Below are 24,161 nucleotides of genomic sequence, written 5' to 3'. Positions count from 1 at the left end.
ATGCCCACCATGCCACATTTTTGTTTCTTTTTTCAAACTTCTTTTATTAAGTTATATACAATATTGCAGTTACTGTAAAACACAGTAAAATGACGAAGCATGTTTCTTTGCTTTGGAGACATGTTCAACATTTGAAAATATCTATTCTATATTTGGGAAACTAGCTGAGCACTGATTCAATTGTAATGTATCACTAGTCTTGACAAAACCAATATTGCTCCAAGTTCTATTTTTTTTCTTTTTCCAAGTAAAACCGGTGGAAATGAGAAAAGAACAGTTTCTTCCACTACTCAAAAAGTTTTTTTTTTTTTTAATGCCTATGCTGTAGGTATCCGTACAGCACAATACATATTCAAGACATTTTCAATTAAAATCAACTCATGCCTGTGAAATATGAGGCTATAATTAAGATTCAAAACATTGTATTTTCCTTTAACATTTCAGTCACATTTCTAACTGTAAACTTATTAAATATTTAATGGTAAAATTACCATTCTTGGAAAAGTTTTAACCAATCAGAAAGCTATCAACAGAAATGGCATAAATGGTGCAACTCTCTCCACTTTTACTCAGAAGTAATGGGGTTTAATCCCAGGCAAGTAGGTATAGGATTGCAGTCTGAGGGAAGAAGCCCCATTTGAGGTTGCGTAGCCAGAACACAGACATCACACATTCTCAAAAATCACAGAGTTGAAAGGGAGCTCAAAGACCATCTCATTTACCCCACTGCCTATGTGGAAAATGTGCTGCTACAGCATTGCTAATAGGTGGCCATCCAGCCTCTGCGTGAAAACCTCTGATGTCAAAGGAGAGTCTACCATCCCCTGAAGCACTCTGTTCCACAGCTGAACAGCAGTTAATATCAGGGGGTAGTATCCAACTGTGCCAGCACCGAACTTCAGCAGCAAATTGACACTTTTTGCCATCGCCCTAGCAACCGCTCATTATGCCGTACAAAGGTTGGCTTATGCTAGTGCAACGATGGCACTAGCCCTGGGGCACAGTTGGGCGCTATCCAGGCAGCTCTTCCGAATGTTTAGTTGAAATCCTTTTTCCTTGTAATTTGAACCCATTGGTTTGATCCTATCCTCTGGAGCAGCCTTCCCCTACCTTGTGCCCTCCAGATGTTTTAGACTTCAACTTCCATCAGCCCAAACCAGCATAGCTAATGGCTGGGAATGCTGGGAGTTGTAATCAAGAACATTTGGCAGGCAACAGGTCCAGGAAGGCTGTTCTGGAGCAGCAACAACAGAAAAACTGCTCCATCATCACCACTTAGAGAGCTTCAGCTATTGGGCAGTATAGAAACATAATGAATACATAAATAAATGCTATGAGACAGCCCTACAAATCTTCTCCTCCTGATTACACCTCCCCCAGTTCTACAAAAAGTTAAATGAATACATAGTATGCAAGAAAGCAGTCTCACCTCCAGTTCTTCATTCTGCCTTTGTAAATCTTCCAAGATTATCTGTAGCTCTTCCTCATCTTCACTCTCGCTCTCACTCTCAGAAGAATATTCTTCAGTTTCACTTCGACCATGCTGGCGACTAAAATGTACAAGCACAGATTTCTAGCATTTATCACTGTTGGCCTCATCCATTATACAACATTCTCCAAGGATCTTCACGTAATGGACACAATCTGAAGCACAACTGCATGTGCTTAAGTGAACTCTGAAAAGTAACTATATGTTAACATAAACTTTCAAGGTACTACAGTTACAAAGTATCCTTCTTCTCAAGGAGTTAGTTTACCCAGTGGGTCAGAGCTACTTTCAGAGCGACAAAAGCACACAACAGTTTCTGTCGATGGGGTTAGTAAAACTACTGGATTTCAGTTAGGTTCAAGCATGTTAGGATGATGTAGCAGGAATTAGACAGAGGGTATAATGTAATCGTCCTTCAACTGAACTTCAGTGGAAATAGAATTTGAATGATTTTTTAAAAAATGTTGGTTTAAAAGTCAAAGGTGAAGTCTGATCAGACAAAAGTTGTGTTACCTTTGCATTTCAGCTATTTCTGCTCGGAGGCGATCTATCTCCTCCTTCTCGGTGGCAATTTGTCGGCGCAAAAACTGTTCCATTGCCAGCAGCTCTTCCTGTTCTGTCAAAATCTCATTCTCCTGCAAAAGGTAATTAGATTATTTCAGTGGGTCCCCTGATGAGGGATATTATGCTGCAATCACTAGCCCCAATCCTGGGCTTATTTTCTCTCTCAACCAAAAACATAAAATATAGCTTGGGATGCAGTTGGGTAGAAGGGGATGAGGGGAAGGGATGTTAATGTGTTGTGATTTGAGTGGGGTTGGGGAGTATAATGCCTCACGGTACAAAGACATCTCTCCATGCTGGATGTGCCTGATCTTGTCTGATCTTGTAAGCTAAGCAGAGTCAGCCCTGGTTAGTACTTGGATGGGAGACCACCTGGCAATCAGGCTTCCTGCACTGAGCAGGGGGTTGGACTCCATGGTCTTGTAGGCCCCTTCCAACCCTATGATTCTATGTCTACTCTTCTTGACTGAGGCATTTATCACACATCCACATAGGAGGAAGCACCTTTTTCTGTTTGATCTTTAATGTACAAAAACAGATGAATGCAGCTACAGCTTTTATGCAGTTAATTCCCCATCCACCCACCCCGAGTCTTTACCTCTTGAATGCTCTTCGCGCCAATGAAAAAATCTAAGTCAGTATATTTCACAGAAACCCTGCGTTTGGAGTTGTACTGTATGGTTTTGCTTGACTTATTATGGCTGCAAAATGTAGGTAACCCTGCGTTAGACTGCACCTTTTTTGGTGGATGGGGGAATAGAGTGGGACAAAGGAAGAATGGGGCAGAAGGAATGTATGGGAGGCTGGTGTTTCTGAGGCACCTGAGGAGTATGTGATTGGAAACAGGGGAAAACTGAGGAGAGTACAGAATGGCAAGGGAACGTTCTAATGAACAAGCTAAAGAACAAGAACATTAGCAGGGATGGCCAGTGAGTCTGCAGAGTAGCGGCAAAGAGAGAGGGGATGACTGGACGACAGGAATTCATTCAATGCATCCAATTAGTGCCTGTTTCAAGGGACGCGTGTTATCCTAGACAAACAATATTTAAGATTTGTTTACATGTACCAACTTTGTTAACTCATAAGCTAGTGGTTGAAATCACAAGCCGCCTGGAGTCTTGCCCCTCAGCTCCTAAACTGTACTGATCCCAGAGGACTGAGTTAAGAAGGGGCTGTTTTGAGATTTAAAAAAATGATCTCAGCCACATTTGGAATTGACACAAGAGACCCATCACGTGCCCAGGACCACTGGAAAGAGAGTAATTATGAGAGGGACTGGGACCAAATTTGACATCTTTCTAACCACCTCTCCCAAGCTTTTCAGGTGGCCAAGAAAGTCAATTTAGATGCAGGCACATTATTTAAAATAAATGTTAACCTATAGCTGCACCAGTAACAGGAACAGATCTCTTTCAAATATGAACATGTTTCTATCTATTTGGGCAATGCTCAAACGAATGGCAAAAAGGAAAAAGAATCAAAGTAAGTATGATTAACAACAGGAACTACCTGAGCGAGCAGAATATTAATAACCTCTTCATTCTCATTCATTTCCTCTTTGGAAACATCCTCCTTTGAAAGGCTGGCAATCTCTCGCGCAATCTTTGTTTCACATTCCTGCATTGGAAAAATCTTGATTAATGGCTGCTGCCACACAGAAGCACATGGTTAAATGCAACGGTATTTAAATAGCATCTCATGGAGTTTTTGTGCCTCACTGAAAAAACATCTAAAGGTATTTCAAACTTCCTAGAACACCATTAGTTGGTCATATTAAACACTTGTTGTCCTTTCTAGGGCAGAGAGTGGTTAAATTAGTGCAGCTGCTTCCAATTTTCTAGGAACAAGCAGACTGTGGGTTCTCACTAGCAGAAAGATAAGCTGATCTATGCATGATGGCAATTTGAGACACTTCTGCATATCTGACCACAGACTGATTAAGCACACAGAGGCAATGCCTGATACAACACAAGGTAAATAAAAGAGAAGGCTGAAAGGTAGCCATGGCAAGAGGTCAGACCCCTGAACTGTAAAACTGATAGAAACCCAAAGCTTCCTCGAGGGAAGGACAAGTCACCCGGCACAATAGGTTGTTGCCTACCCAGCAGAAGCGAAAGCATAACTACTGAGTTCTCAGGACTCCACTATTTTAGCGTATCAGGTTCTAAGCTGCTACACCAGGCCATTCATTATACAGGGCACAAGGACTCCCAACAAGGAGGTGATAACCATAGGGAGCCTCACTCAGGTCCCAGAATTCAAGCCCTGGCGAGCTGCTTTGTAGTTTTTAATCTCCTCCCTTTGATGGAGCATTAACCAAAAGCGCCTGTGCTGCACTGCCAGGTGAAAGTGAGTCTCTTAAAAAAAAGGAGAGGGGAGAGCAGCACACAGCATGGTGTGGGATATTTTGATCCATCAGAATGATAAAGATCAGATCCCCACAATCCTGCACTGCACTCAGGGAAAAACCTCCCTAGTAGAAAAGGGAGGACTGGACAGCTCTACTTCCCCTATCCGGAATAGTATGCTACTTTAGGTACAACTATGGTAAGCCATGTTTCCATCACCTCAGCTAAAGAGAAAAAAGGCAGCTTTCTTCCCAATCTTTGTGAGTTCCAAAAGTAAAATACAAAGGAACTTACTTGTCTTTTAGCTTCTCTTAGCTTCCTTTTGAGAGCAGTCAAAATTCTTTGCACTTCCCATAATCTCTCCTCTTTGGATAAGTCTTTGATCCCCACCTGTAGGTCTCGGTGCAAACAGTTCAAAAGGAACTCCTAGTAAAACAAGAACACCAGATTTAGCAATTTGATTCACTTTCTAGGCTTAAAAACACCCCTCTCAGTTTTATCTCCAACAAATGGAACATAAGACTGCAACGGAACACTTGGATCTCACTGGAGAAATCAAGTATTTCACTCGGCATCAAAGTCATCCTCCATAATAGTTCAAAAGAGCTTTCCTGTGATGCTACAACAGATCCGGCTCTAGGAAGCAAACATTATATATTAGGAAATCTTGGAGGCATTCTTCTCTGAATGACACGAAGACTGGCAATTATGAAACGAACATAGCAAGAAGATATTTAGAATTCTTAATTCAAGGAAGTATTTATAGGTGTTAAATCTACTGAGACTACCTCCTCGCCAAGAATGTGATCAATTCATTTTTCTAACCCATCTTCTCAATTCAAGATTCTGAAAATATTTTCTTTTGTACTCCAACAAGGTACTTCTATTTTGACTATATTTTAATGCAAAAGGACTTCCTCGAAACCTTGACTCTGAAGCTGCTTTTTTACCTCAGGTACCTGAGGTCCCTTTATTCGCATCTTTTATTTTGGCTAGTCCAAAAATCAGGATGGCCTTGAACTCCTGTCTCTTTCCCACTATCTGTTTTATTATAGGAATTGTAGGAGCAGCTCTGTTGTGAAGGTGTATCACATTCGCTCTTAAAACCAAAATCTATTCCTTATCAAATCAATATTATCCTGAAATTTGTCCTCAGTTTCAGTATTGCCCCCAATCTGGAGAGGAATACAATCAGAGCTGAAAGATCAAGGAAACCTTTGAGTGCAGTGGGACTAAGTAATAAGTGAGCACAATGGGCAGTATCCAATGTGACACCACCACTAACATAAATCACTTACATCATGAGTAATATCCAATGTGACTCTACTGCTAACATAAATTATGCTGTGGGAGCATAAATGACCTCTAGCATAATGCCAATAGTGCTTGCTGGCAGGATGGGTTTTCTCCATCACACTGGATACTGCTCGTTATGTAAGTGAGCACCATGTATTTAACATGACCATGCTTTTTGGAGCATAAGTGAAACCCATAACAGCCTTAATTCTTCTCTTAAATCAAATGTTTTTTTAAAAAAATCCTAGAATGAATGCTTCTTAAAATTAAAAGCTACCACAAAGAGTTAATTTGAAACCCACTAATCGCTGCAAAACTTTTGGTAGCTCAAAAGTGGAGAAGCACCTCCACCCCCTCACTTAGAGAATGGTTAACAGAAGTTTGCTGAATTGCAGAACTGACAAAACTAACAAGAGTTTATAAGACTGCCCGTTCCTCAAACAAAAAGTTACATAGTTAAGTATTTTCTTGCTGGCTGTATACCATTTAGTTCATATTATATTCAGTATTAGATGTATAATGTGGAGTTTAGAATAATAATAAAGCATTAAAAAAGCTGACACACATCAGTTATGAGAGAACTGGAACTTCATAATTGCTTCAATCAAGACAAATGTCAACAGAACAAGGATGGATTTCAGATGAAGACCAACCTGTCTTCTGATTTCTTCTTTGATGCTTTCCGGTGTTTCTGGCAATGCTGGCATAGTTGCCATATTAGACCAGCGAAGGGGCTTTGTCACCGGTTTTAGAACCACACTTCCAAAGAACTCTTGGACATGAGTGAAAAACATATACAGGACACGGTTGCTGATCTGAGAAGACATAACAGTCACAGTACCACTTTAGAGAGAGATGTCCAAACCTTCTGCTAACATCTACGCTATGTATGCCAAATAATTCTAAAAAAATTTAACATGTACAAGCATTTTCTTCACCTTCTGAAAATAATGTTTGAACTTTCTGACCAAGATGACGATTCAGAGAGTCTGAAATCATCTGCTGCTCAAGTGTAGTCATGCTAAGATCTTTTTGGCTATCCCGTTTTTGTACTTTTCCCTCATTAAGCACACAATTATCTGAAAAGAATAAAACAATAGCTGACATGTTACTCTATTTGCAACAGTTAGCAAACAGGAAATAAGTTCCAAATTCGCTGTCTCTACAACTACGAAGGCTTAGATCCTCAAGATGTTTTGTTCGAGCTTTGGGATCTGACCGTTTGTCTTGGGGGCTGGAAAGCAATTTCCGTCCAGTTAAGATTAAACAAGTGCTCTTGCAGTTTTGTTTTTTCTTTCTCCTTTAAGGTATGGTTTGACTTGCTTGTGTGAATAATATGGAGCACTCTGTTCTGCATGTCCCTTTTTGCACCACACTTTCTCCCAGGTCATAGTGCAACATGATCTGGAATGTCTGAGTTCATCTCTACACAACTGGTGAGTGGAGGATTCTGTAATGAAGTCAAGGGCCTTTTCGTGCACGTTTCTAGGAGAGCGGTAGAGCCAAGAAAAGAAACCTGCAAGACCTTTTCTGACATCTGTCCTTCTTCCCACTGGATGTATGTTATCTAGGCCACGCCGACTACTGTTGAACATTTTTCTCTAAACTGATATGGATATTTAACATGTTGAATACACACCTATGAAGACCTAACCCTAACCCATTACAATACACTAATTTCGCTGGACCTGTTCAGATACACCATGGTGCATGGTGGTTAGCGCTAACAACTGTGAGAGCTCATGCCACATGTGCAGGTAACCACGGCCCATAGCATGGTAAGCCTAACCACTCACTAACCACCATGGTTACCACTAAACTCCACAGTCCTCTGAACAGGCCACCATGCATCCCAGCTGCCTCAGCAGAGGAAGCTGCTGCAGGCAGCCATTTTGGGGCCTCAGCAGAGGAAGCTGCTGCAGGCAGCCATTTTGGTGCCGAGTGCTGCAGCGGCAACCAATGGCTCGGTGCTGCAGCAGCCAAGGGAGATCATTTCACAGGGGCTAGGGGTGCAAGTTTGGGAGTAGGGGCTTCGTTTGAGGCAGGGATGGTGCTGCTTAGCCAGCTGCCAGGCAGGTGGGGATGTTTTCCCTTATTGCAGCAGACACAGGTGCTCGTGTCTGGGAGTGCTAAGTGCTCAAGGTCACTGTGCCAATAACAGCAGCATGGGATCAAAAACATCTTTTCTTCCCCTGCACTTGTCCAATTTTTGTACTGTGGGCAGGGATGGAGAGTGAGGAGGTTGGCTCTCAGCTGCCACATCATGTGTTGCCAGGCAGATTTTGACCATGGAGATCTGGATCACTGGCAGGAGAAGCTAGGCTGATTTCGGCCACTCTTGCCATGGAGCTCTATGGTAGCACTCAGTTAACCACAGGGGCCTGTTCAGACATCATGCTAAGCCATGGTTAGGGCTACTAACCATGTTGCAGCAAGTGGTTAGTGAGTGTGGTTAGTCCATGATCAGTAAACCACCATGGTTGGGACAAACACCATTCAGACATCATGCTAAGCCACCATGGTTAGCTCAAAAATGCTAACCATTATGGCTTAGCATGATGTCTGAACACTGCCACTTCCTTACATAATAGAAACCACAGACTTGTCTGGTCAGTTCCCAAAAGCTTTATAAACATGATTAAGAGCAGGTTTTTTAGAAAGATTCAGTGTCACTATACATTTTATTTAAAGCAGACTTTGTTAGTCTAGAACAGGGGTGGGTAACTTGTGGCCTTCCAGATGTTTTGTCTGAACTTAATAAATTGTGGGCCCAGGAAGTTGTAAATTTCTCCTTGAGAGAGGGGGTGGTGCCTGCCGCTTTAAAAGAGGCAGTAATTAGACCACTCCTGAAAAAGCCTAACCTGGACCCAGAGGATGTTAACCATTATAGGCCAGTGGCCAACATCCCCTTCCTGGGCAAGGTGCTTGAGCGGGTGGTTGTAGGACAGCTCCAGGCACTCTTGAATGAAATGGATTATCTAGATCCATTTCAGTCGGGCTTCAGGCCTGGTTTTGGAACGGAAACTGCCTTGGTCGCCCTGTGGGATGACCTCTGACGGGAGAGGGTCAGGGGGAGTGTGACCTTGTTGATTCTTCTGGACCTCTCAGCGGCTTTCGATACCATCGACCATGGTATCCTTCTGGATAGGTTGTCTGGGCTGGGAGTTGGAGGCACTGCACTACAGTGGTTCCGCTCCTACTTGGATGGCCGATTCCAGAAGGTGGTGCTGGGGGATTACTGCTCTGTGCCATGGCAATTGTGCCATGGGGTTCCACAGGGCTCTATTTTATCCCCCATACTGTTTAACATCTACATGAAACCGCTGGGGGAGGTTATCCAGAGGTGTGGGCTGAGGTGCCATCAATATGCGGATGACACCCAGCTCTACTTCTCTTTCTCATCAAAACCAGGTGAGGCAGTGGCTGTTCTGAATCAGTGCCTGGGCACGGTAATGGACTGGATGAGGGCTAATGAACTGAAACTCAGTCCAGACAAGATGGAGATACTGTTAGTGGGTGGTTCGTCTGCCCGGCTAGGTGATATTAAGCCTGTTCTGGAGGGGATTGCACTCCCCTTAAAGGATCACGTTCGTAGTTTGGGGGTGCTCTTGGATCCAGAACTGTCACTTGAGGCACAGGTGAACTCAGTGGCACGGAGCACTTTTTATCAGCTTAGGCTGGTATACCAACTACGCCCTTATCTGGACAGAGATAGCCTAGCTACAGTTATCCATGCTCTGATAACTTCTCGTCTGGATTACTGCAATGCGTTATACGTGGGGCTGCCTTTGAAAATGGCCCGGAAACTTCAGCTGGTCCAAATAGGGCAGCAAGATTGTTAACAGGGACTGGCCTGCGAGCTCATATTACGCCAGTACTTTTCCAGCTGCACTGGCTGCCAGTCCATTTCCAGGCCCGATTCAAAGTGCTGGTATTAACATTCAAAGCCCTTAACGGCTTGGGGCCAGGTTACCTGAAGGATCGCCTCCTCCCATATGTGCCTGCCCGGACCTTAAGATCATCATCAGCGGCCCTTCTCTGTGAGCCCCTGCCAAAGGAAGTGAGGCGGGTGGCTACTAGGAGGAGGGCTTTTTCTGCTGTGGCATCCCAGCTCTGGAATGAGCTCCCTAGTGAGGTTCGCCTGGCACCTACATTGTATTCCTTTCAGCGCCAGATGAAGACCTTTTTATTTTCCCAGGCATTTTAGCATTTTAGCTTTCTAAATTTTTATCTTTGCTGTTTTAAATCTGTATTTTAAACTCCTGCACTGCTACTAGGTTTTATTGTCGTTGTATTGTTATATTGTGGTTTTAATGTTCTATATATTTTAAATTGTTTTATTGTGTGCTGTTTGGTTTTAATTTTTGTGAACCGCCCAGAGAGCTTTGGCTATTGGGCGGTATAGAAATGAAATGATATAAACAAACAAACAAACAAACTAACAAACTAACTATGATTAGTTTTGAACAAGCCTGCTTCATAAACCACAGTTCAAAGTTGGCTTGTTTGAAATGAACCATAGTTAAGATTAACCACAAGTTACCAGATTCAGATGACAGATGTTTTGCCCTACAGCTCCCATTATCCTTCACCATTAGCTATATTGGCTAGGGCTGATGGGAGTTGTAAGCCAATACATCTGGAGAGCCACAAGTTGGCCACACCTGGTCTAGAGCACTGGAAAATATCCCAGATAAAAGGGTTAATTGCAAGATATACAATCACAATGGCTGCATGTGGATGTCATGTTAAACTATGGTTTAGTGAGATGTGAATGAGCCTGGCCTCCCCACTCCTCCTCCAGCACAGTGTTGAAGCTTCAACTTTCGATTAACCACAGCTTGCTGTGCCATTCGAATCTGGCAACTTGTGGTTAATCTTAACTATGGTTCGTTTCAAACAAGCCAACTTCAAACTGTAGTTTATGAAGCTGGCTTGTTCAAAAACTAACCATAGTTAAGATTAATCACAAGTTGCTGGGTTCAGACAAAACAAGCTGTAGTTAATCAAAAGCGGAAGGAAAACCTTCCAAACTGGCTGAACAGGAGGAGAGGAGAAAAGGGAGGCTAGGTTAGGCTCATTCCCAATTTACTAAACTATAGTTCAGTGTAATGTTCAAGCCGAGCCACTGTGTCAGAAGGCTCACAAAGCAAACTATTTGCTTTTAAAATGTCAAGCGTAACAATTCCAGAATCTCCACCTAAGCTAAAGCTTTAATGCAATGTGATCCTCTTTACAAAGGCGTTACGAAGCAGATTGCACATTGACAAGATGACATGATTCTTTTTTTTTAATGCTTTTAAAAAAACTCCTCACTTATAATAGAGTCTTCTAACAAACCAAATCTTCCAGTCACTTGTCAGGAGATTTAACAATGTGGGGAAGTTGGCTGTAGTACTGAAAAGAGCTACTACCATTCATGGTCTTGAAACCTGATTTGCTTTGATGATTAACTATCTTAGTAACATCTGGAGAGGTTCTAGAGTCTGAAAAGACCTGACTTTAATTATGCTTTATCCCTTAATCCTATATACACAACTAGACCTGACAGGGTATGACCATGTTGCCTTTATTTATGTTGGCTCTGTCAAGAAGGAAGATGGAGCAGAGCGTAGCTGGCAAAGCAAAGACATCAAAGAACATTACCTAATCCTCGTGCCGAGAAGGACACACTGCCATTGAATCACATAAAAATCATAAAGTGACTTTAAGAAGGAAACATTACCTGGACTCCAGTTCTGAACAGGGCATAATTTAAATTGATAGACACAACAGAATATATGTAAACCAAGAATAGTAGGACAACACTATCAAATGATTTGATTTTTGTCATAAGACTTTAGTTAATGACAGTAATTGCACAGCTTTTTCATCTGGAAGCTTTTGTACAGTACTCAACCAACTGGTCTGCCAGCATCATTGTTCATTAATAAAATTAAAGCTAGATTACAAAAACTGCAATGCTCATTCTGGAAAGATACCAGAGCTCTACAGTTCATTACTAGCAACTATCTAACAGAGGGAGTTATATGTGCTTAAGCCCAATTATTTCAGTGGAACTTAGGTGCACATAACCGTGCACTGGAGTTTGGACACTGGCTACCATTAGCATGTTTAAAACACTCTCATTACATGCGTTTTTAATGTTTTTAAAATCCTGATTTTTTCTTTTATTTTTAAGTCTCTGGTATTCTAAGTTTTAGAAGTACATTTGAACAATATGACAGTAAAGAATCATTCTTGCCCAAGACTCAAGAGATTAGGAGGCAGGTTTTTAACATCACAAATTTCCCTGTTTTCCAACTTATTTCTTATACCAAGTTTGGATGCTTACAGCCTTTGAATATCATTTCTACGCGAACAAGTGCATTCAGACCGCCCCACCTCCCTTTATGTCATCAGTTAGATCGCCTTTGATGTCACCAGTAGTCCAGGCAGGCAAATCTAATGGCTGCCACTGACCTAACTGAATGTCATAATGACTCCTTCTCTGGTGAAGCAGCTAAATTGAGTGCTACCAAGAAATTAAAGGACCCTAAAATCTGAATTCAATTAACCATTTGTTACAGTAAACCATGTTAGAATTGCCTATACACCTTTCCAAATAACCACTTCCTGGTGCAAATTGTTTTGGCTCTTCTGGGGCTTTTTATTGAATAGTCAATGCTGCTTATGTACGTACTTTTCTGGCTTTCCACCTCTGAAGTGTACCAGCTATAGATTAAGGACACTGCAAGGTAAGCACCATACAGTCACCAATTCTGATATATCATTAAAAGATCAGGCAACTAAATATGCAAGTTTTGCTGTGACTTTTGGATGCTACATTGAGTCCAATGCTGCTTTTTGTGCTAAAGGCATTTGATCCTTACCCACCACTCTAAATTATTTAAATGGGGACTTCTTGGTGGGATATGAAAAGGAACATACTGGTAAGCTGTCAGTCCCCAGCATGAACCCCAAATCTAGTGCCAGTTAAAAAACCATTTTAATTCTGATTCAAGTGTTTAGTAATGTCTTGCCATATAACTAACAGTCCAGGCCTGTGCATGTTTATTCAGAGATCACACGATGTTCAATGGGGATTATTCCCTAGTAAGTATGTTTAGGACTGCAACCTAAGTTTTCTCACCTCTTCCCGATGCCTACATGGCCAAAGGCTTTAAAAGTTAATGTAAAAAAAGAAAAGAAACCAGTTCTCTGGGCCAAAATGTTGGGTTCCAAAGTTCTACCTAATCTGTTATCAAGATACCATATATAATGGCCTCTGATATCAAAGTCATCCAAGGTATTAAAGTGGACACTACGTATATAAAATAAAGGATGACTGTTTTAAGCTCCAAGGTCTCAGAGACTTGGTAGGCAATGAAAGGCATACAAGTCAAACTCAGTTTTGTTAAGCAGAAATGCTCTAATTTAGAGAACTAACAGCCCATCCTAGCATGGGAGCATCTGACTTGGCTTACTTGCCTGTGTGCCATCTGGAGCTATGTGCTCTGCAGGTAGCACTTTGTAGCGCACCTGCTCTCTGAAGGTGACACACTGGTCTGGATTCCAAGAGTTGGAGCTGGAAGAGTGTCGATGTGTCCTGCCATGGGGCCATTGAATTTGTCTTATTGGTCCCTGCCAACTCTTATGATGGCATGGGCCACAGCTCATTACACTTAGATCCCCTCTGAAAAGCTCAGAATGGCTTCCTCATGGTTCCCAAGCAGTCTCCAGCCCCGCTTAGCTTCAGCAGCAGAACTGCAACATATGCCTATAGGCTTCTGGGCAAGTCATGACAAACAGAATGAGCAGGGTGATTTCTGAAAAAATCATTTCAAAAAGCACCTTAAATATATGCTGGCTGGCACATGTACCTGAACTGTTGGACTGAGCACTATGGAAATGTTCTGGATGTTCATCTTTGTTTCCAGCTCCTTTGCAATGACATGGTCCATGTGCACAATCAGCCAGGAGATCAGGAGAAAGTTACACTCGGGCAGCTCTTTCAGAAGACGCTGGCACTCCTGTAATTTCTCAGCCTCCAGGCTCTTCCCACAAGCATCTTCAAAGCGAGGCATCAGCTCTTTGGTAAGCACGTTTTCAGGCAGTTCACGCAGATACTGTTTCAACAAGCTGGCTACAGTATTGGGCTCATATTCCTCCAGGTTGGGGGATTCTTCTCGGTCATACGCTGCTTTTAGCTCATCCACCTTTGATTTAATTCCTTCAAAAACATTCGGAATGATTTTTTAAAATCCTCTGAGAATACAATTCAACTAAATCTACAGTATTTAATTTAGAGAGCCGTTATCTTATCTTTAAATTATGAGGCTCAAGACAGCTAACAGCCAAAACCAAATCGTTACAGGAGAAATATAGACCAAAATCCCACTGAGCAGCACAATCCCACTTACTCAGAAGTAAGTTAGTTCAGTGGGACTTACTCCTAGGTAGGTATCATAGGATTTGATCTTTAATAGCTAATGAAAGCTCTTCTAGTTGCCCTGAAAAATGCTCAGACACTGGACTTTGGTGCTATCTTCATTTTGTAAAACCACAAAACACCGGGCCATTGGGTGAACATGGATGGAGGAAGGAGGGAGAATAAAAGTGTGTGTAGCAGAAGGAAGGAAGGGCTAGTCTCTAATTTATGAGAACAGCAGGGGGTGGAGACAGAGTAGAGGTAACCTGGATGATAACTTTTAGGCTTAGGATTTTTGATCATCCCTTTAGCTTACTAACTAAATATTCCTTTCAGGAGGTCATTGGCTCAATGCTTCTGGTGTGTTATCCACTGTATCCACATAGTCTTGTATGTAACAATTTGTTGCACAAGAAGTCTCTCCCTGCACCCCCACCCCAAAATGCAGCTGCCTGGCAGAGGGGGAACAGATTGTTTCATCTCTCCTCCAACACTCAGTATGGTAGAAGGCAACTCCTTTGCTAGCTTGCTAACAGGAGGAGGGACCATTCCTCCTCTGTGGCCAGCATGGAAATACAGGCTGCTAGTCTCATAGCAGGGTAGTAAAAAAAAGTTCAGGCTTGTAACTTTTGTGGGATCTGAGCTGGCAGTAACTGACCAAGGAAGAGATCTTGGGGCTGTGGTGGACAGCTTGATAAAAAATATCAATCCAGGATGTGGCTGCTGTGGAAAAGGCAAATTCCATGCCGGGCATAAACAGAAAAGGAATTAAGAACAGAACTAGCAATATCATACTGCCATTATACAAACCTATGATGCTACCACACTTGGAATACTTTGTACAGTTCTGGCCACCACATTTCAAAATGGATATTGTCTGGGATTGTTTAGCTTTGAAATAAGGTTAAGAATAGGAGACATGATCAAGGTGCACAAAATTGTGCATGGTGTGGAGAAAGTGGACAGGAAGATGTTTCTCTCTCTCTTTCTCTCTCATAATACTAGAACCCAGGCTCATCCAATAAAGCCAAATGATGGGAGATTCAAGACAGATAAAGGAAATACTTCTTCATACACCACATAGTAAAACTATGGAATTTCCTACCACAAGATGTAGTGATAACCACCAAGGGGATTAGACAAATTGACGAAGAAAAAGATTATCAATGGCTACTTGTCATGATGGCTATACATTACCTCAAGTATCAGAGGCAATATGCCTTTGCATGCCAGTTGCTGGAACATGAGTGGGAGTGTGCTGTTGCAATCATGTCCTACTTATGGGCTTCCCACAGACAGCTGCTTGGCCACTGTGTGAACAGAGTGCCTGGCTAAATAGACCTTTGGTCTGATCCAGCAAGGCTCTTCTTATGTAGGGTTATTTACAAGGCTGTTATAATCAAACAGAATGGCTTATTTCTCTTTATTGTTCTGACTGTTGCCTGACACTTTCCAATGTTTGCATGAACTCTCTTTCAAGCCTAGATACTGATCAACATCCTGTTCTGTTACCAAGAGAAGCATATTTTATGCTATCTTGCTTGTGCAGTAGCAGAGTTGGGCATAATAAAGAATAACAGACCAGAAACCTCAAACATCAAAAAGCCCTCTGACTATACTTTTGCAAGAGACTATGACTTACAGTGCTAGAGAAAGTGTGGCAGCAGCTTTCATATTTGTGTGTCACTAACAACAAATGTTCACATATAAGATACCTTCAAAATATTTACTTCCTGTGCAGTTGTGTCTTTAAACTTTGCCTCTGAATTTGCATTTCACTTCTTGTCAAAACAGTTCGTGCATTGCATTTAGATCGCTGGTATAATGTGTCTCACAGGTGGCATTCACAATTCAAAATACAGCTGTATCATTAAATAAATGACTCAAATCATTGTTACTTTTAAGTGGGTCGAGGTTACACAACTACTGTGACTGCTAATTATCTTGGCATTACTATGGGCTGTTTTCTGCAAATCCAAACTAAAATCCTCAACTGCTGCTCAATATTTTCTCTGTGTTTAAAGATACTTACTAATGAGGACTCTGTATAAATTCCTTTTGGAAGAAAATCAAAACAAACATGTAGGAAGAAAAAGCAACTGAATATATTCTCTCCCTGCTGTACCACTCGAAACATCACTATATTACTTGCTAGCACTGCATCTTTTTATATAATGTAAATAAAAATATCCAGCAAACAGCAGGGATAAGATCTTGGTCCACCAGTGTCTGATTGCATATAAATGACTATAATCTTCAAACTACTTATACCAATATAGTCCTACTGTAGACCACAGCTGACGCCAGAGCATGTGTTGTGAGGAATGGGGTGGGGAAGTGCCATGTGCCAATCTTCCCTTTCCATCACAAAGACTGAACTATGTTTTTTTAAACTGCTATGCTCATCAAGCAGGTGGCAGATGGCTGAGGAAACTGCTTGGAAATCAAAAGTGCCATTCTAGGGAAGCAGAACTTTAATGGACCTGACAAAGCACTCTCTGCCCTCTACAGGAGACTAGAATTGCTCATTTAACCTGTCAAAAGAGTTCTAATAAAAAGGGCAAATTCTTGGGACCTTTTTCAGCTGTACCTACATCTCAATGAGCCTTCCAGTCTCAAATTTAGAGCTAAACACATTTAATTTTAGGAACCTTCACACAAAGTTACATGAAGTTATAGATATTATTGAGTTTAGGAAATGGTGAAGATGGAGGGTCCCATCATGTCCTTTGGTTAAGACTCGAGGCAAAGGACAAGAAATCTACCTTCAGGTGGGCCACTATACCTGAAACTCTGTAGATGCCTTCGCATTTCATGCCATATTTCTCTACGTAATCTATACATTCCCGGAAAACTGCTGGCAGGCAGATGCCATCGTACAACATGGTCCTTTCTGCTGCATCTGCCAAAGGGATTCCAAACACAGGGCGATGTCTGGGGATATCCACCGGTGGTACCTCTGCCTCTTGAGCTGGCTTTTTCTTTTTCTTCTTCTCTTTCCACTGTTTGACAACATCTGCTGCTGTCAAGTCTTTTGATTTTTTCTCTTTGTGCTTTTCCTCCTTGTGCTTATCCTCTTTATGCTTTTCATCTTTGGGTTTTTCTTTTATCTTAAAATCCTTTTCCTTCTTTTTGGAGAAACTTGGCTTCTTGAAAACATGAATCCCTTTGGAGCGCTTTAACTTGGAGGGGCTTTCGGCTTCATCTCCAGAGCTGTCCTCCTGGAAAGCTGCATAGCCTTCCGCTGTGGGGAGAGAAAGAAAAAGCAGTGAAGGATAGAAAATGTCAAGTGTTTAATCTATCTAGAGAAAGGAGAAAAGTATCATGCTGCGCAGTAACGTAGTACTTACCAACACACACATACTCTACCTTCTGCAGAATTAACAGGACAAGTACTCGGGGCTGATTCTGACATACTTTTCCTTCATCGAAGAATATACATAAAAAGTTTTACCTGGTATCCATACACATTTTTCAGGAGAGACCCAGGAGCGGGATCATTTGATTACCTGCTGACCCCTATACATGGCTTTTTACTGTAACGTACAGTTTTAATTCATACCAGCTTGCAATGCAGTCCTTAGTTTGGTTACTCTGAAGAAACTCTTACCAAGTTCAATGGGATTATTCTGTGATAAGTAGACTTAGAATAGAAGCCTTAATGGTTTCCATATGTGTTTTCACCACACAAGGAAATACATCAAGATCAACACAAAACTGATGCTGTATAGCAATGACCAGCATGAATGGCACATATCTGCTTATCTTAAACTTTTAGAAAGGCAGTGTCTAGATGACTTCTCTGCTCCTAGTTGATTTCAAGGGGGAAAAAACTATCCAGAAATGTCTGTATTCCTGGGATCAACATAATAAATTGTCACAACCACAAATCAACATCTTTGCAAGCACACTTTAAAAAAATCAACCTGTGAAAATACAATCCCAATCCTAGATCACTAAGATCAGTGAAAGCTCTGGTACTAACTTCAAAGAGAAGTGGAAGACTGTATTCAGAATCACTTGGACACAACCTTATTTATGCATATTTAGACAAAAAAAGTCCTACAACTCCTAGCCTTCCCCAGCCAGCTGGGAATGCTGGGAGCTGTAGGTCTTCTTTGTGTTCAAACATGCATAGGATTGTGCTCTCAATTGACCACTCTTTTTAAAATGTCTAAACCACATATTCTAAAAATGCAAATGTATTAATGTACTCAGGCACACCCTCTTAAAAAAAAGAAAACTTACTTTTCAATTCGATAGGGAAAGTCGTCCCAACCATCCTGACACATCATCAACTACTTGTGCTCATTTGGATTATGTAAACTGCATACGTGATTTCAATTCCACAGTCATTAGACAAATATTGCTTTCGCTGCAAATTATCAGGTACTTTACTGCTTCTGAAATATATGCACAGGAGTCTAATAAGCTACACCTCTTCTGCAACTAGCCCTGCCTACCCTGTAGGCAAGAACAGGAAAATAATTTTTTAAAATGTAAACACACACACACACACCCATCACTAATTGCAGCCTATGTGCTAAGATGTAGGAGGGAAAGGCTCAGAAAATACTTTACATGCAATTTTTAGTTTTCAAGCATCTAAACCTGGTGAAGAACCATCTTTAGTGCTATTGGGATGTTCCAGCATGGCTGATATGCTCTAATATGAGGGTACGAGCTCTATACACACTTTGGATATGGACCAACCTGGAACTAAGAGGTGGATGTATGGCTAAGAAATATACTGCCATGATACAGCCTTTCAGAAACTTGCTTGAAAGAAGAAAATAATGATGTTCTTGTGATTTGTAAAACTCTACTAGGCTTCTTCATTCTGAATTTTAACCTCCCTGTTATGCCAGGATCCTGCCTTTAGTCCAGTCCTTCATAGAGACAGAGTTTGGGATCTCCCTCTAATTCTCTTCCAACATAGACCAAGCTAATCCTCTGGTTCACATATACTTTTTTCCTTCCCATGGACCCTCAACACTTCTCCCTGGCCACCTAGTGTTCCCCTACAGTAAAGGTAAAGGTGTCCCCAGCCAGTCATGTCTGACTCTAGGGGGTGGCGCTCATCTCCATTTCTAAGCCAGAGAGCCAGCGCTGTCCGAAGACGCTTCTGTGGTCATGTGGCTGGCGTGACTGAACACCCAGGTGCACGGAACGCTGTTACCTTTCCCACCAAAGTGGTACCTATTTATCTACTTGCAATTTCTTCCTTTGAACTGCTAGGTTGGCAGGAGCTGGGACTGAAGATGGGAGCTCACTCCGTCACGCGGCACTCGGGTCTTGAACTGCTGTCTTGCCGACCTTCTGGTCTGCAGTTCAGCGTCTTAACCACTAAGCCACCGCAGCCCCAATGTTCCCCTACAGTACCTCTCTATAAATGTCAAACTCCTCTATAACTCCTTCAGCGTCACCATATGCCCCAAGCCTTCTCCAACATATCCATTTTCTTCACCTCTGTTTTCCCCTATAGTCACCCAGGCTTGACCCAATAGCAGCAATTCTCCACTAAAATAAAAATAAAATCCACAATTACCTCAGGCTGGAATCTTAAGCACATTTAACCTGGGAGTAAAAAAAGCTCCACTGAACATAGTGGAACAAACTTCCAAGTAAATAAGCATAGGATTATGTTGTAAGAAACTCAAATTCAAATTGTAAGAAACTCCAGAACATTATCTGGATCGGAACTTCAGAAACCAGATGGAAAATAAGAATGCTACGATTTGTAAGTTAAACAGTTTTTTAGAACGCTGGAACCCCAATAGTTGTATTAATATTTAAGAAAGTGCTAACAAGAGGTCATCAAACATGATACTGCAAGATAGGTCCATAATTTGCAGCTAAGCATTTTATTATCTCCAAATGCCTATTGGCTGTTCTGTACATTAAAAAAAAAATCTATAGCAATTATCACAGTAGAGAACCAAATGATCACCACAGGTCAAGGCACAAAGTTAAAAGGTAACTTCCTACTTTTAAGTGAAGATGACATTATGTCACTGTTCCCATTTGGAAACACTGTTATAATCCTCATTTAGATGTTATGAAAACTTTACCATTTTTACAAATAATCACAGATTGACTGATAAATAGTGAGGTATCCCATACTAAACATCGAAGAAGAACTGTTGTAGATTTCTTTTACAGCAAGTTCTCATGCCTTAAAAAAGAGACGCTTATTCCAAAAAAACATTTACATTGGTTGTGCCAGGTACACTGAAAGATAAATCAAAAAGTAGTATGTATAAAGAACAACATCACACACACTCACAGGCTTCGGGTCGTGAAAAGCAGATAGTAAACACACTAGTATAATACAGATGAAAATAGCAACCTACTTCTTTTCTCCTTTTTCTTAAATTTTCCTTTTTTCTTCCCATGCTCTTTCTCATCATCAGATACAATATCTGGAGGTTCGTGAAGGCTGTCGTGAGGTGGTGAAGGCTCACCAGTTCGATATAAGCCAGGGAATTTTGTTGGGCTGATTTCTTCAGAGCTTGGGGTCCGGGCAAGACTCCCGCCGTGCTCCACCCTGCGGTGCTCGCTGGGGCTGCTGGTTGGAGGCAGGAAGCACTCTGTCATTCTTGCTCTCTGACACCACAGCAGAAAAATATCCTGTTACCTGTCCATTATGCCTGCAACAGGAGGGACAAGGGTGTCACTGCAGAATACTCTAGTGCAAGTAAATACTTTCAATATGGAACTATATGCATTGAATTTTGTTTCACAAAGAATTAGCCACATGATATAAATGGGACTACTCATGATAGTATGTGCATTTGGCTACAAGTTTAGAAATCTGCAGCGTAACTGCAACCACACAATACAATTTGCAGAATTCGTTAAAACAGCTCTGCGGGGGGATCAGGCATAGTTACATTTTGCTCTCTACTTTCTAGATGTGGCAGGCCAAGCACACACAGCCTTTGTTTCACATAGATTTGTCCCCTGTTCTGCACGGAAGGCAAGCACCATCTTCTGTTGGAATCACAATGGCCCAGTTCGTATGGAATGACAACCCCTTTCTTTAAACCTGAGGCTGTCGTGCATGCTGCCCAATTGCTCTCACTGCAAGCAAGAGCAGCTGAACAACCCAGGGACGCTCCATTCCTGGGTTGTTTAGCGTGATGTGCAAACCAGAAACTCTGACTTGTCAGGGGACAAACAGGCTAGAATAGGAAACTAGGTTCATATATCATGCCAAACAACCCAGGGACGGAAGGTTCCTGGATTATTCAGCCACGCCCACTTGCAGCAGCAACAAGTGGGCAGCGTACACCAGCATTTTGCTGCGTTCACAACTGCGGGTTTAAAAAAAATCCTGGGTTGTTGCAATATGTGAACTGGGCCAACGATGATGATATGATGCAAGGACACAAAATGAACGTGCTTTATTATGAGAAGTGAGCAGCACCACAATGAGACAAGATCCTCTGCTGGGCAACGTATTCAGTCTTGGAGATGTTAGCAGGCTATAACACTAGGGTTAATAGGCCACATCCAGAACATGGTCTGTAAGGTGCCCACCCTTTGGTTTGAATGCAAAATAGGGTAAAGGTTTCAACTGGTTTTTCAACTCATTTAAAACATCAATAACTGGATACATTTGTGAAAATTTCTAGAGGGTAGAATGCATTTATTAGTTTCTAAGGTGCCACAAGCCTCTGATATATTTGAGAAAGAATCTTACAGCTATCTGATCATCAAAGAAGCTTAATTAAATCCCTGCCAGATACTCAAGACAGTTTAAACCATGGGAAATGCTCCGCTTACTCATTTGTTCACTATTTCACTAAAGCTAAACAAATGGTTTCATGAGAAAGAAAATAATATGACTGGCACTTCAGGTGAAACTGGCAGAGTTAAATATGTTGCAATTCCCTGTGTTGTGCACACTTCACCCCACATCTGCACTTTTTCCAGATAGTTTACACTTCTTCAGGAAACACACACACACAAACACGCATTAGCTTTACTGAATAAACTGTGAGGCTACACAGATCTTAAAATCTGACTACTCTTTATATTAATTGTCACCGTTTGCTGGGGGGCGGGCAGGTTGGTTGGTTAACAGTACCTCTGGGTACTTAGGTTGGCAACTATTTATTTATTTTAAGTATTTTTATGCCGCTCCTCATCCAAAAAGTCTCCCAGAGTTGCTTACATATAATCAATTAAACAAGACAGGCCCAAGATCTCAAATACGGTCTTCTTTCTTACATGTAATACCATCATCTAGTTCTCTAGGTTGTTTACCACCAGAGAAAATGGGATGGATCCAGATTGGCCATTCTGTGAATGGAAGGGTGCCTTCACTTTAAGGCATCGGGATCTAACTGAGGCTCCTCACTGGAGAAAATTAGCAGGGAGGAAATCTTCATAATTCTCCCTTCCCCTGTGGCATCTCTCATGCTGCTCTAGCCAGTTCCCCAAACATCCAGAGCAGTTTTTCTGGAGGCTGCAAGGGGGAAGGAAGAATCATGAGGATCGCCTCCTTCCATGAGCAGAACTCAGCTAAATGCTACTCTAGATCCAACCCACTGTTTACAAGGCCAACAAACAGGCATTACTGTAAAATATAGTTACATTTTAAGGTACAATTTTTAAAATTTCTCCTCTTTTTTCCTTGTTAGATATTTCAGGAAGGGGAGAAAGAAAAAACACACAGAGCTCCTCAAAAGGTCTTTTGCACTGATGGTGCCCTGTCTTTGAAATGCCCTCTTCCTACAGAGGCTCAATCCTTTTGACACGAGGCCAAAACATTTTTATGTACATAGGTATTTTAAATTGTCTAAGCCCTAGCCTGCATAATGATTTTAACTGCTGTCTTTTATAATTTTAATTTATTGTTAATGAATAATTTATTATGCATTTATTTTATTGTACATGGCTCTGGAATCTGAATTGGATAATGGATGGTATATAAATGTTTTACACAAAATAAACAAAATGCTCCCACCCCCAGCAAATATAGTTGATGACAAGAGCTCTAAAAACACAGGCAAGTGCATCACCACATCATAAAACATGGGTGGGTTTTGCTACTGAAAGTGGATTACTGACATCAAAATTGAAAAATGTATCCTCCACTTACGACAGCAAGTCAAAAGTTTAGATTTGTCAGTTTGACTGTTCTATTCATTTTTTAAATGTATTTTGTATGCTTTTTAAATTGGGTACTGCCTTTTAGCTAACCTGGAAAAGCAGAGTACAATTGCTTTAAATAAATAAATAAATCCAATGCCATCACTACACCGTACGTGTGATGCCAAACTAGCATGGCGTACTTCAGACAGCAAACTCTCTCTGGCCACCCTCACAGCTTATCGCTTTTACAAGTAGTAAAGTATCATCCAATGACTTCTAAGGTGCTGACATTAAGCAAAGGGACTTGGAATTTGAAATTAAATGCAAGCATTGCAACTGGAAAGAGATCAAGATGGAACCCTTTGAATATCTGGAGATATATTTCAAACATATCTGCTAAAGGTTCAGAGACTAGAGATAATCTTAGCAGACCTTCCGGTGCACAAGGTTTTTTTTCCCCACCTGAACACTTCTCCTTTCTCACTTGGTTCTCTGTCCTTGTCCTACACTGCTATTAGCTCATTATTTCTCCCCTCCTTTATGCCAATTCTCAGGGATGGGGGAATTCATATACTGGAGGGGAGGAACCCAAAACAAGTGGTATAACAGAACACCATTTTAAAGAATGCCTGTGTTAATTTCCTGCATGTAAATAGTTTATTTCCATCATAGAATCTGGCGATTGTTTTAGGGCAAAGCTATAAACTTCCCTGCTGGAAGCTCATGTCTTAGCTATCGCTGCCTTCCGGCTGTCTTGCAGTTATATGAAGTACACTCTGTCCTCTCAGTTCAAAGGTATATCAAGCATACATTATGGACTGGTAGAACAAGTTTTTATTTCAAAAACCAGCATCATGGCATTAAAGTTATCAGGGCAACTCATAATTCCCATGTGAATTACTCTCTCCACAATTACTGCTAACAAAAGATTCACAAGAAAAGTAAGGACCGT

General features: G+C 41.4%; 1 protein-coding gene across 2 annotated transcripts in view; it reads right to left on the bottom strand.

Annotated features, from left to right (window-relative positions):
- RALBP1 (ralA binding protein 1) overlaps window positions 1-24,161 on the bottom strand; it is a 34,792-nt gene that overhangs the window by 5,119 nt on the left and 5,512 nt on the right. Inside the window, exons 2-10 of one of the 2 annotated variants that reach the window (XM_084849851.1) lie at window positions 20,461-20,757; window positions 18,356-18,510; window positions 16,893-17,351; window positions 13,560-13,909; window positions 6,351-6,512; window positions 4,696-4,827; window positions 3,563-3,670; window positions 2,003-2,124; window positions 1,430-1,550 (exon numbers count right to left, since the gene is read on the bottom strand). In XM_084849851.1, the coding sequence (XP_084705977.1) occupies window positions 1,430-1,550; window positions 2,003-2,124; window positions 3,563-3,670; window positions 4,696-4,827; window positions 6,351-6,512; window positions 13,560-13,909; window positions 16,893-17,351; window positions 18,356-18,389 (1,488 nt within the window). In that variant the 5' untranslated portion in view covers window positions 18,390-18,510; window positions 20,461-20,757. The remainder of the gene's footprint in view (window positions 1-1,429; window positions 1,551-2,002; window positions 2,125-3,562; window positions 3,671-4,695; window positions 4,828-6,350; window positions 6,513-13,559; window positions 13,910-16,892; window positions 17,352-18,355; window positions 18,511-20,460; window positions 20,758-24,161) is intronic. The other variant, XM_084849850.1, reaches the window with a different exon arrangement.

This window comes from Heloderma suspectum, chromosome 4, assembly GCF_057233095.1.
Source record: "Heloderma suspectum isolate Gila_16-S chromosome 4, 16-S_ref, whole genome shotgun sequence".
NCBI classification, from domain to species: domain Eukaryota; kingdom Metazoa; phylum Chordata; class Lepidosauria; order Squamata; family Helodermatidae; genus Heloderma; species Heloderma suspectum.
This window is presented reverse-complemented; position numbering and strand designations above follow the sequence as displayed.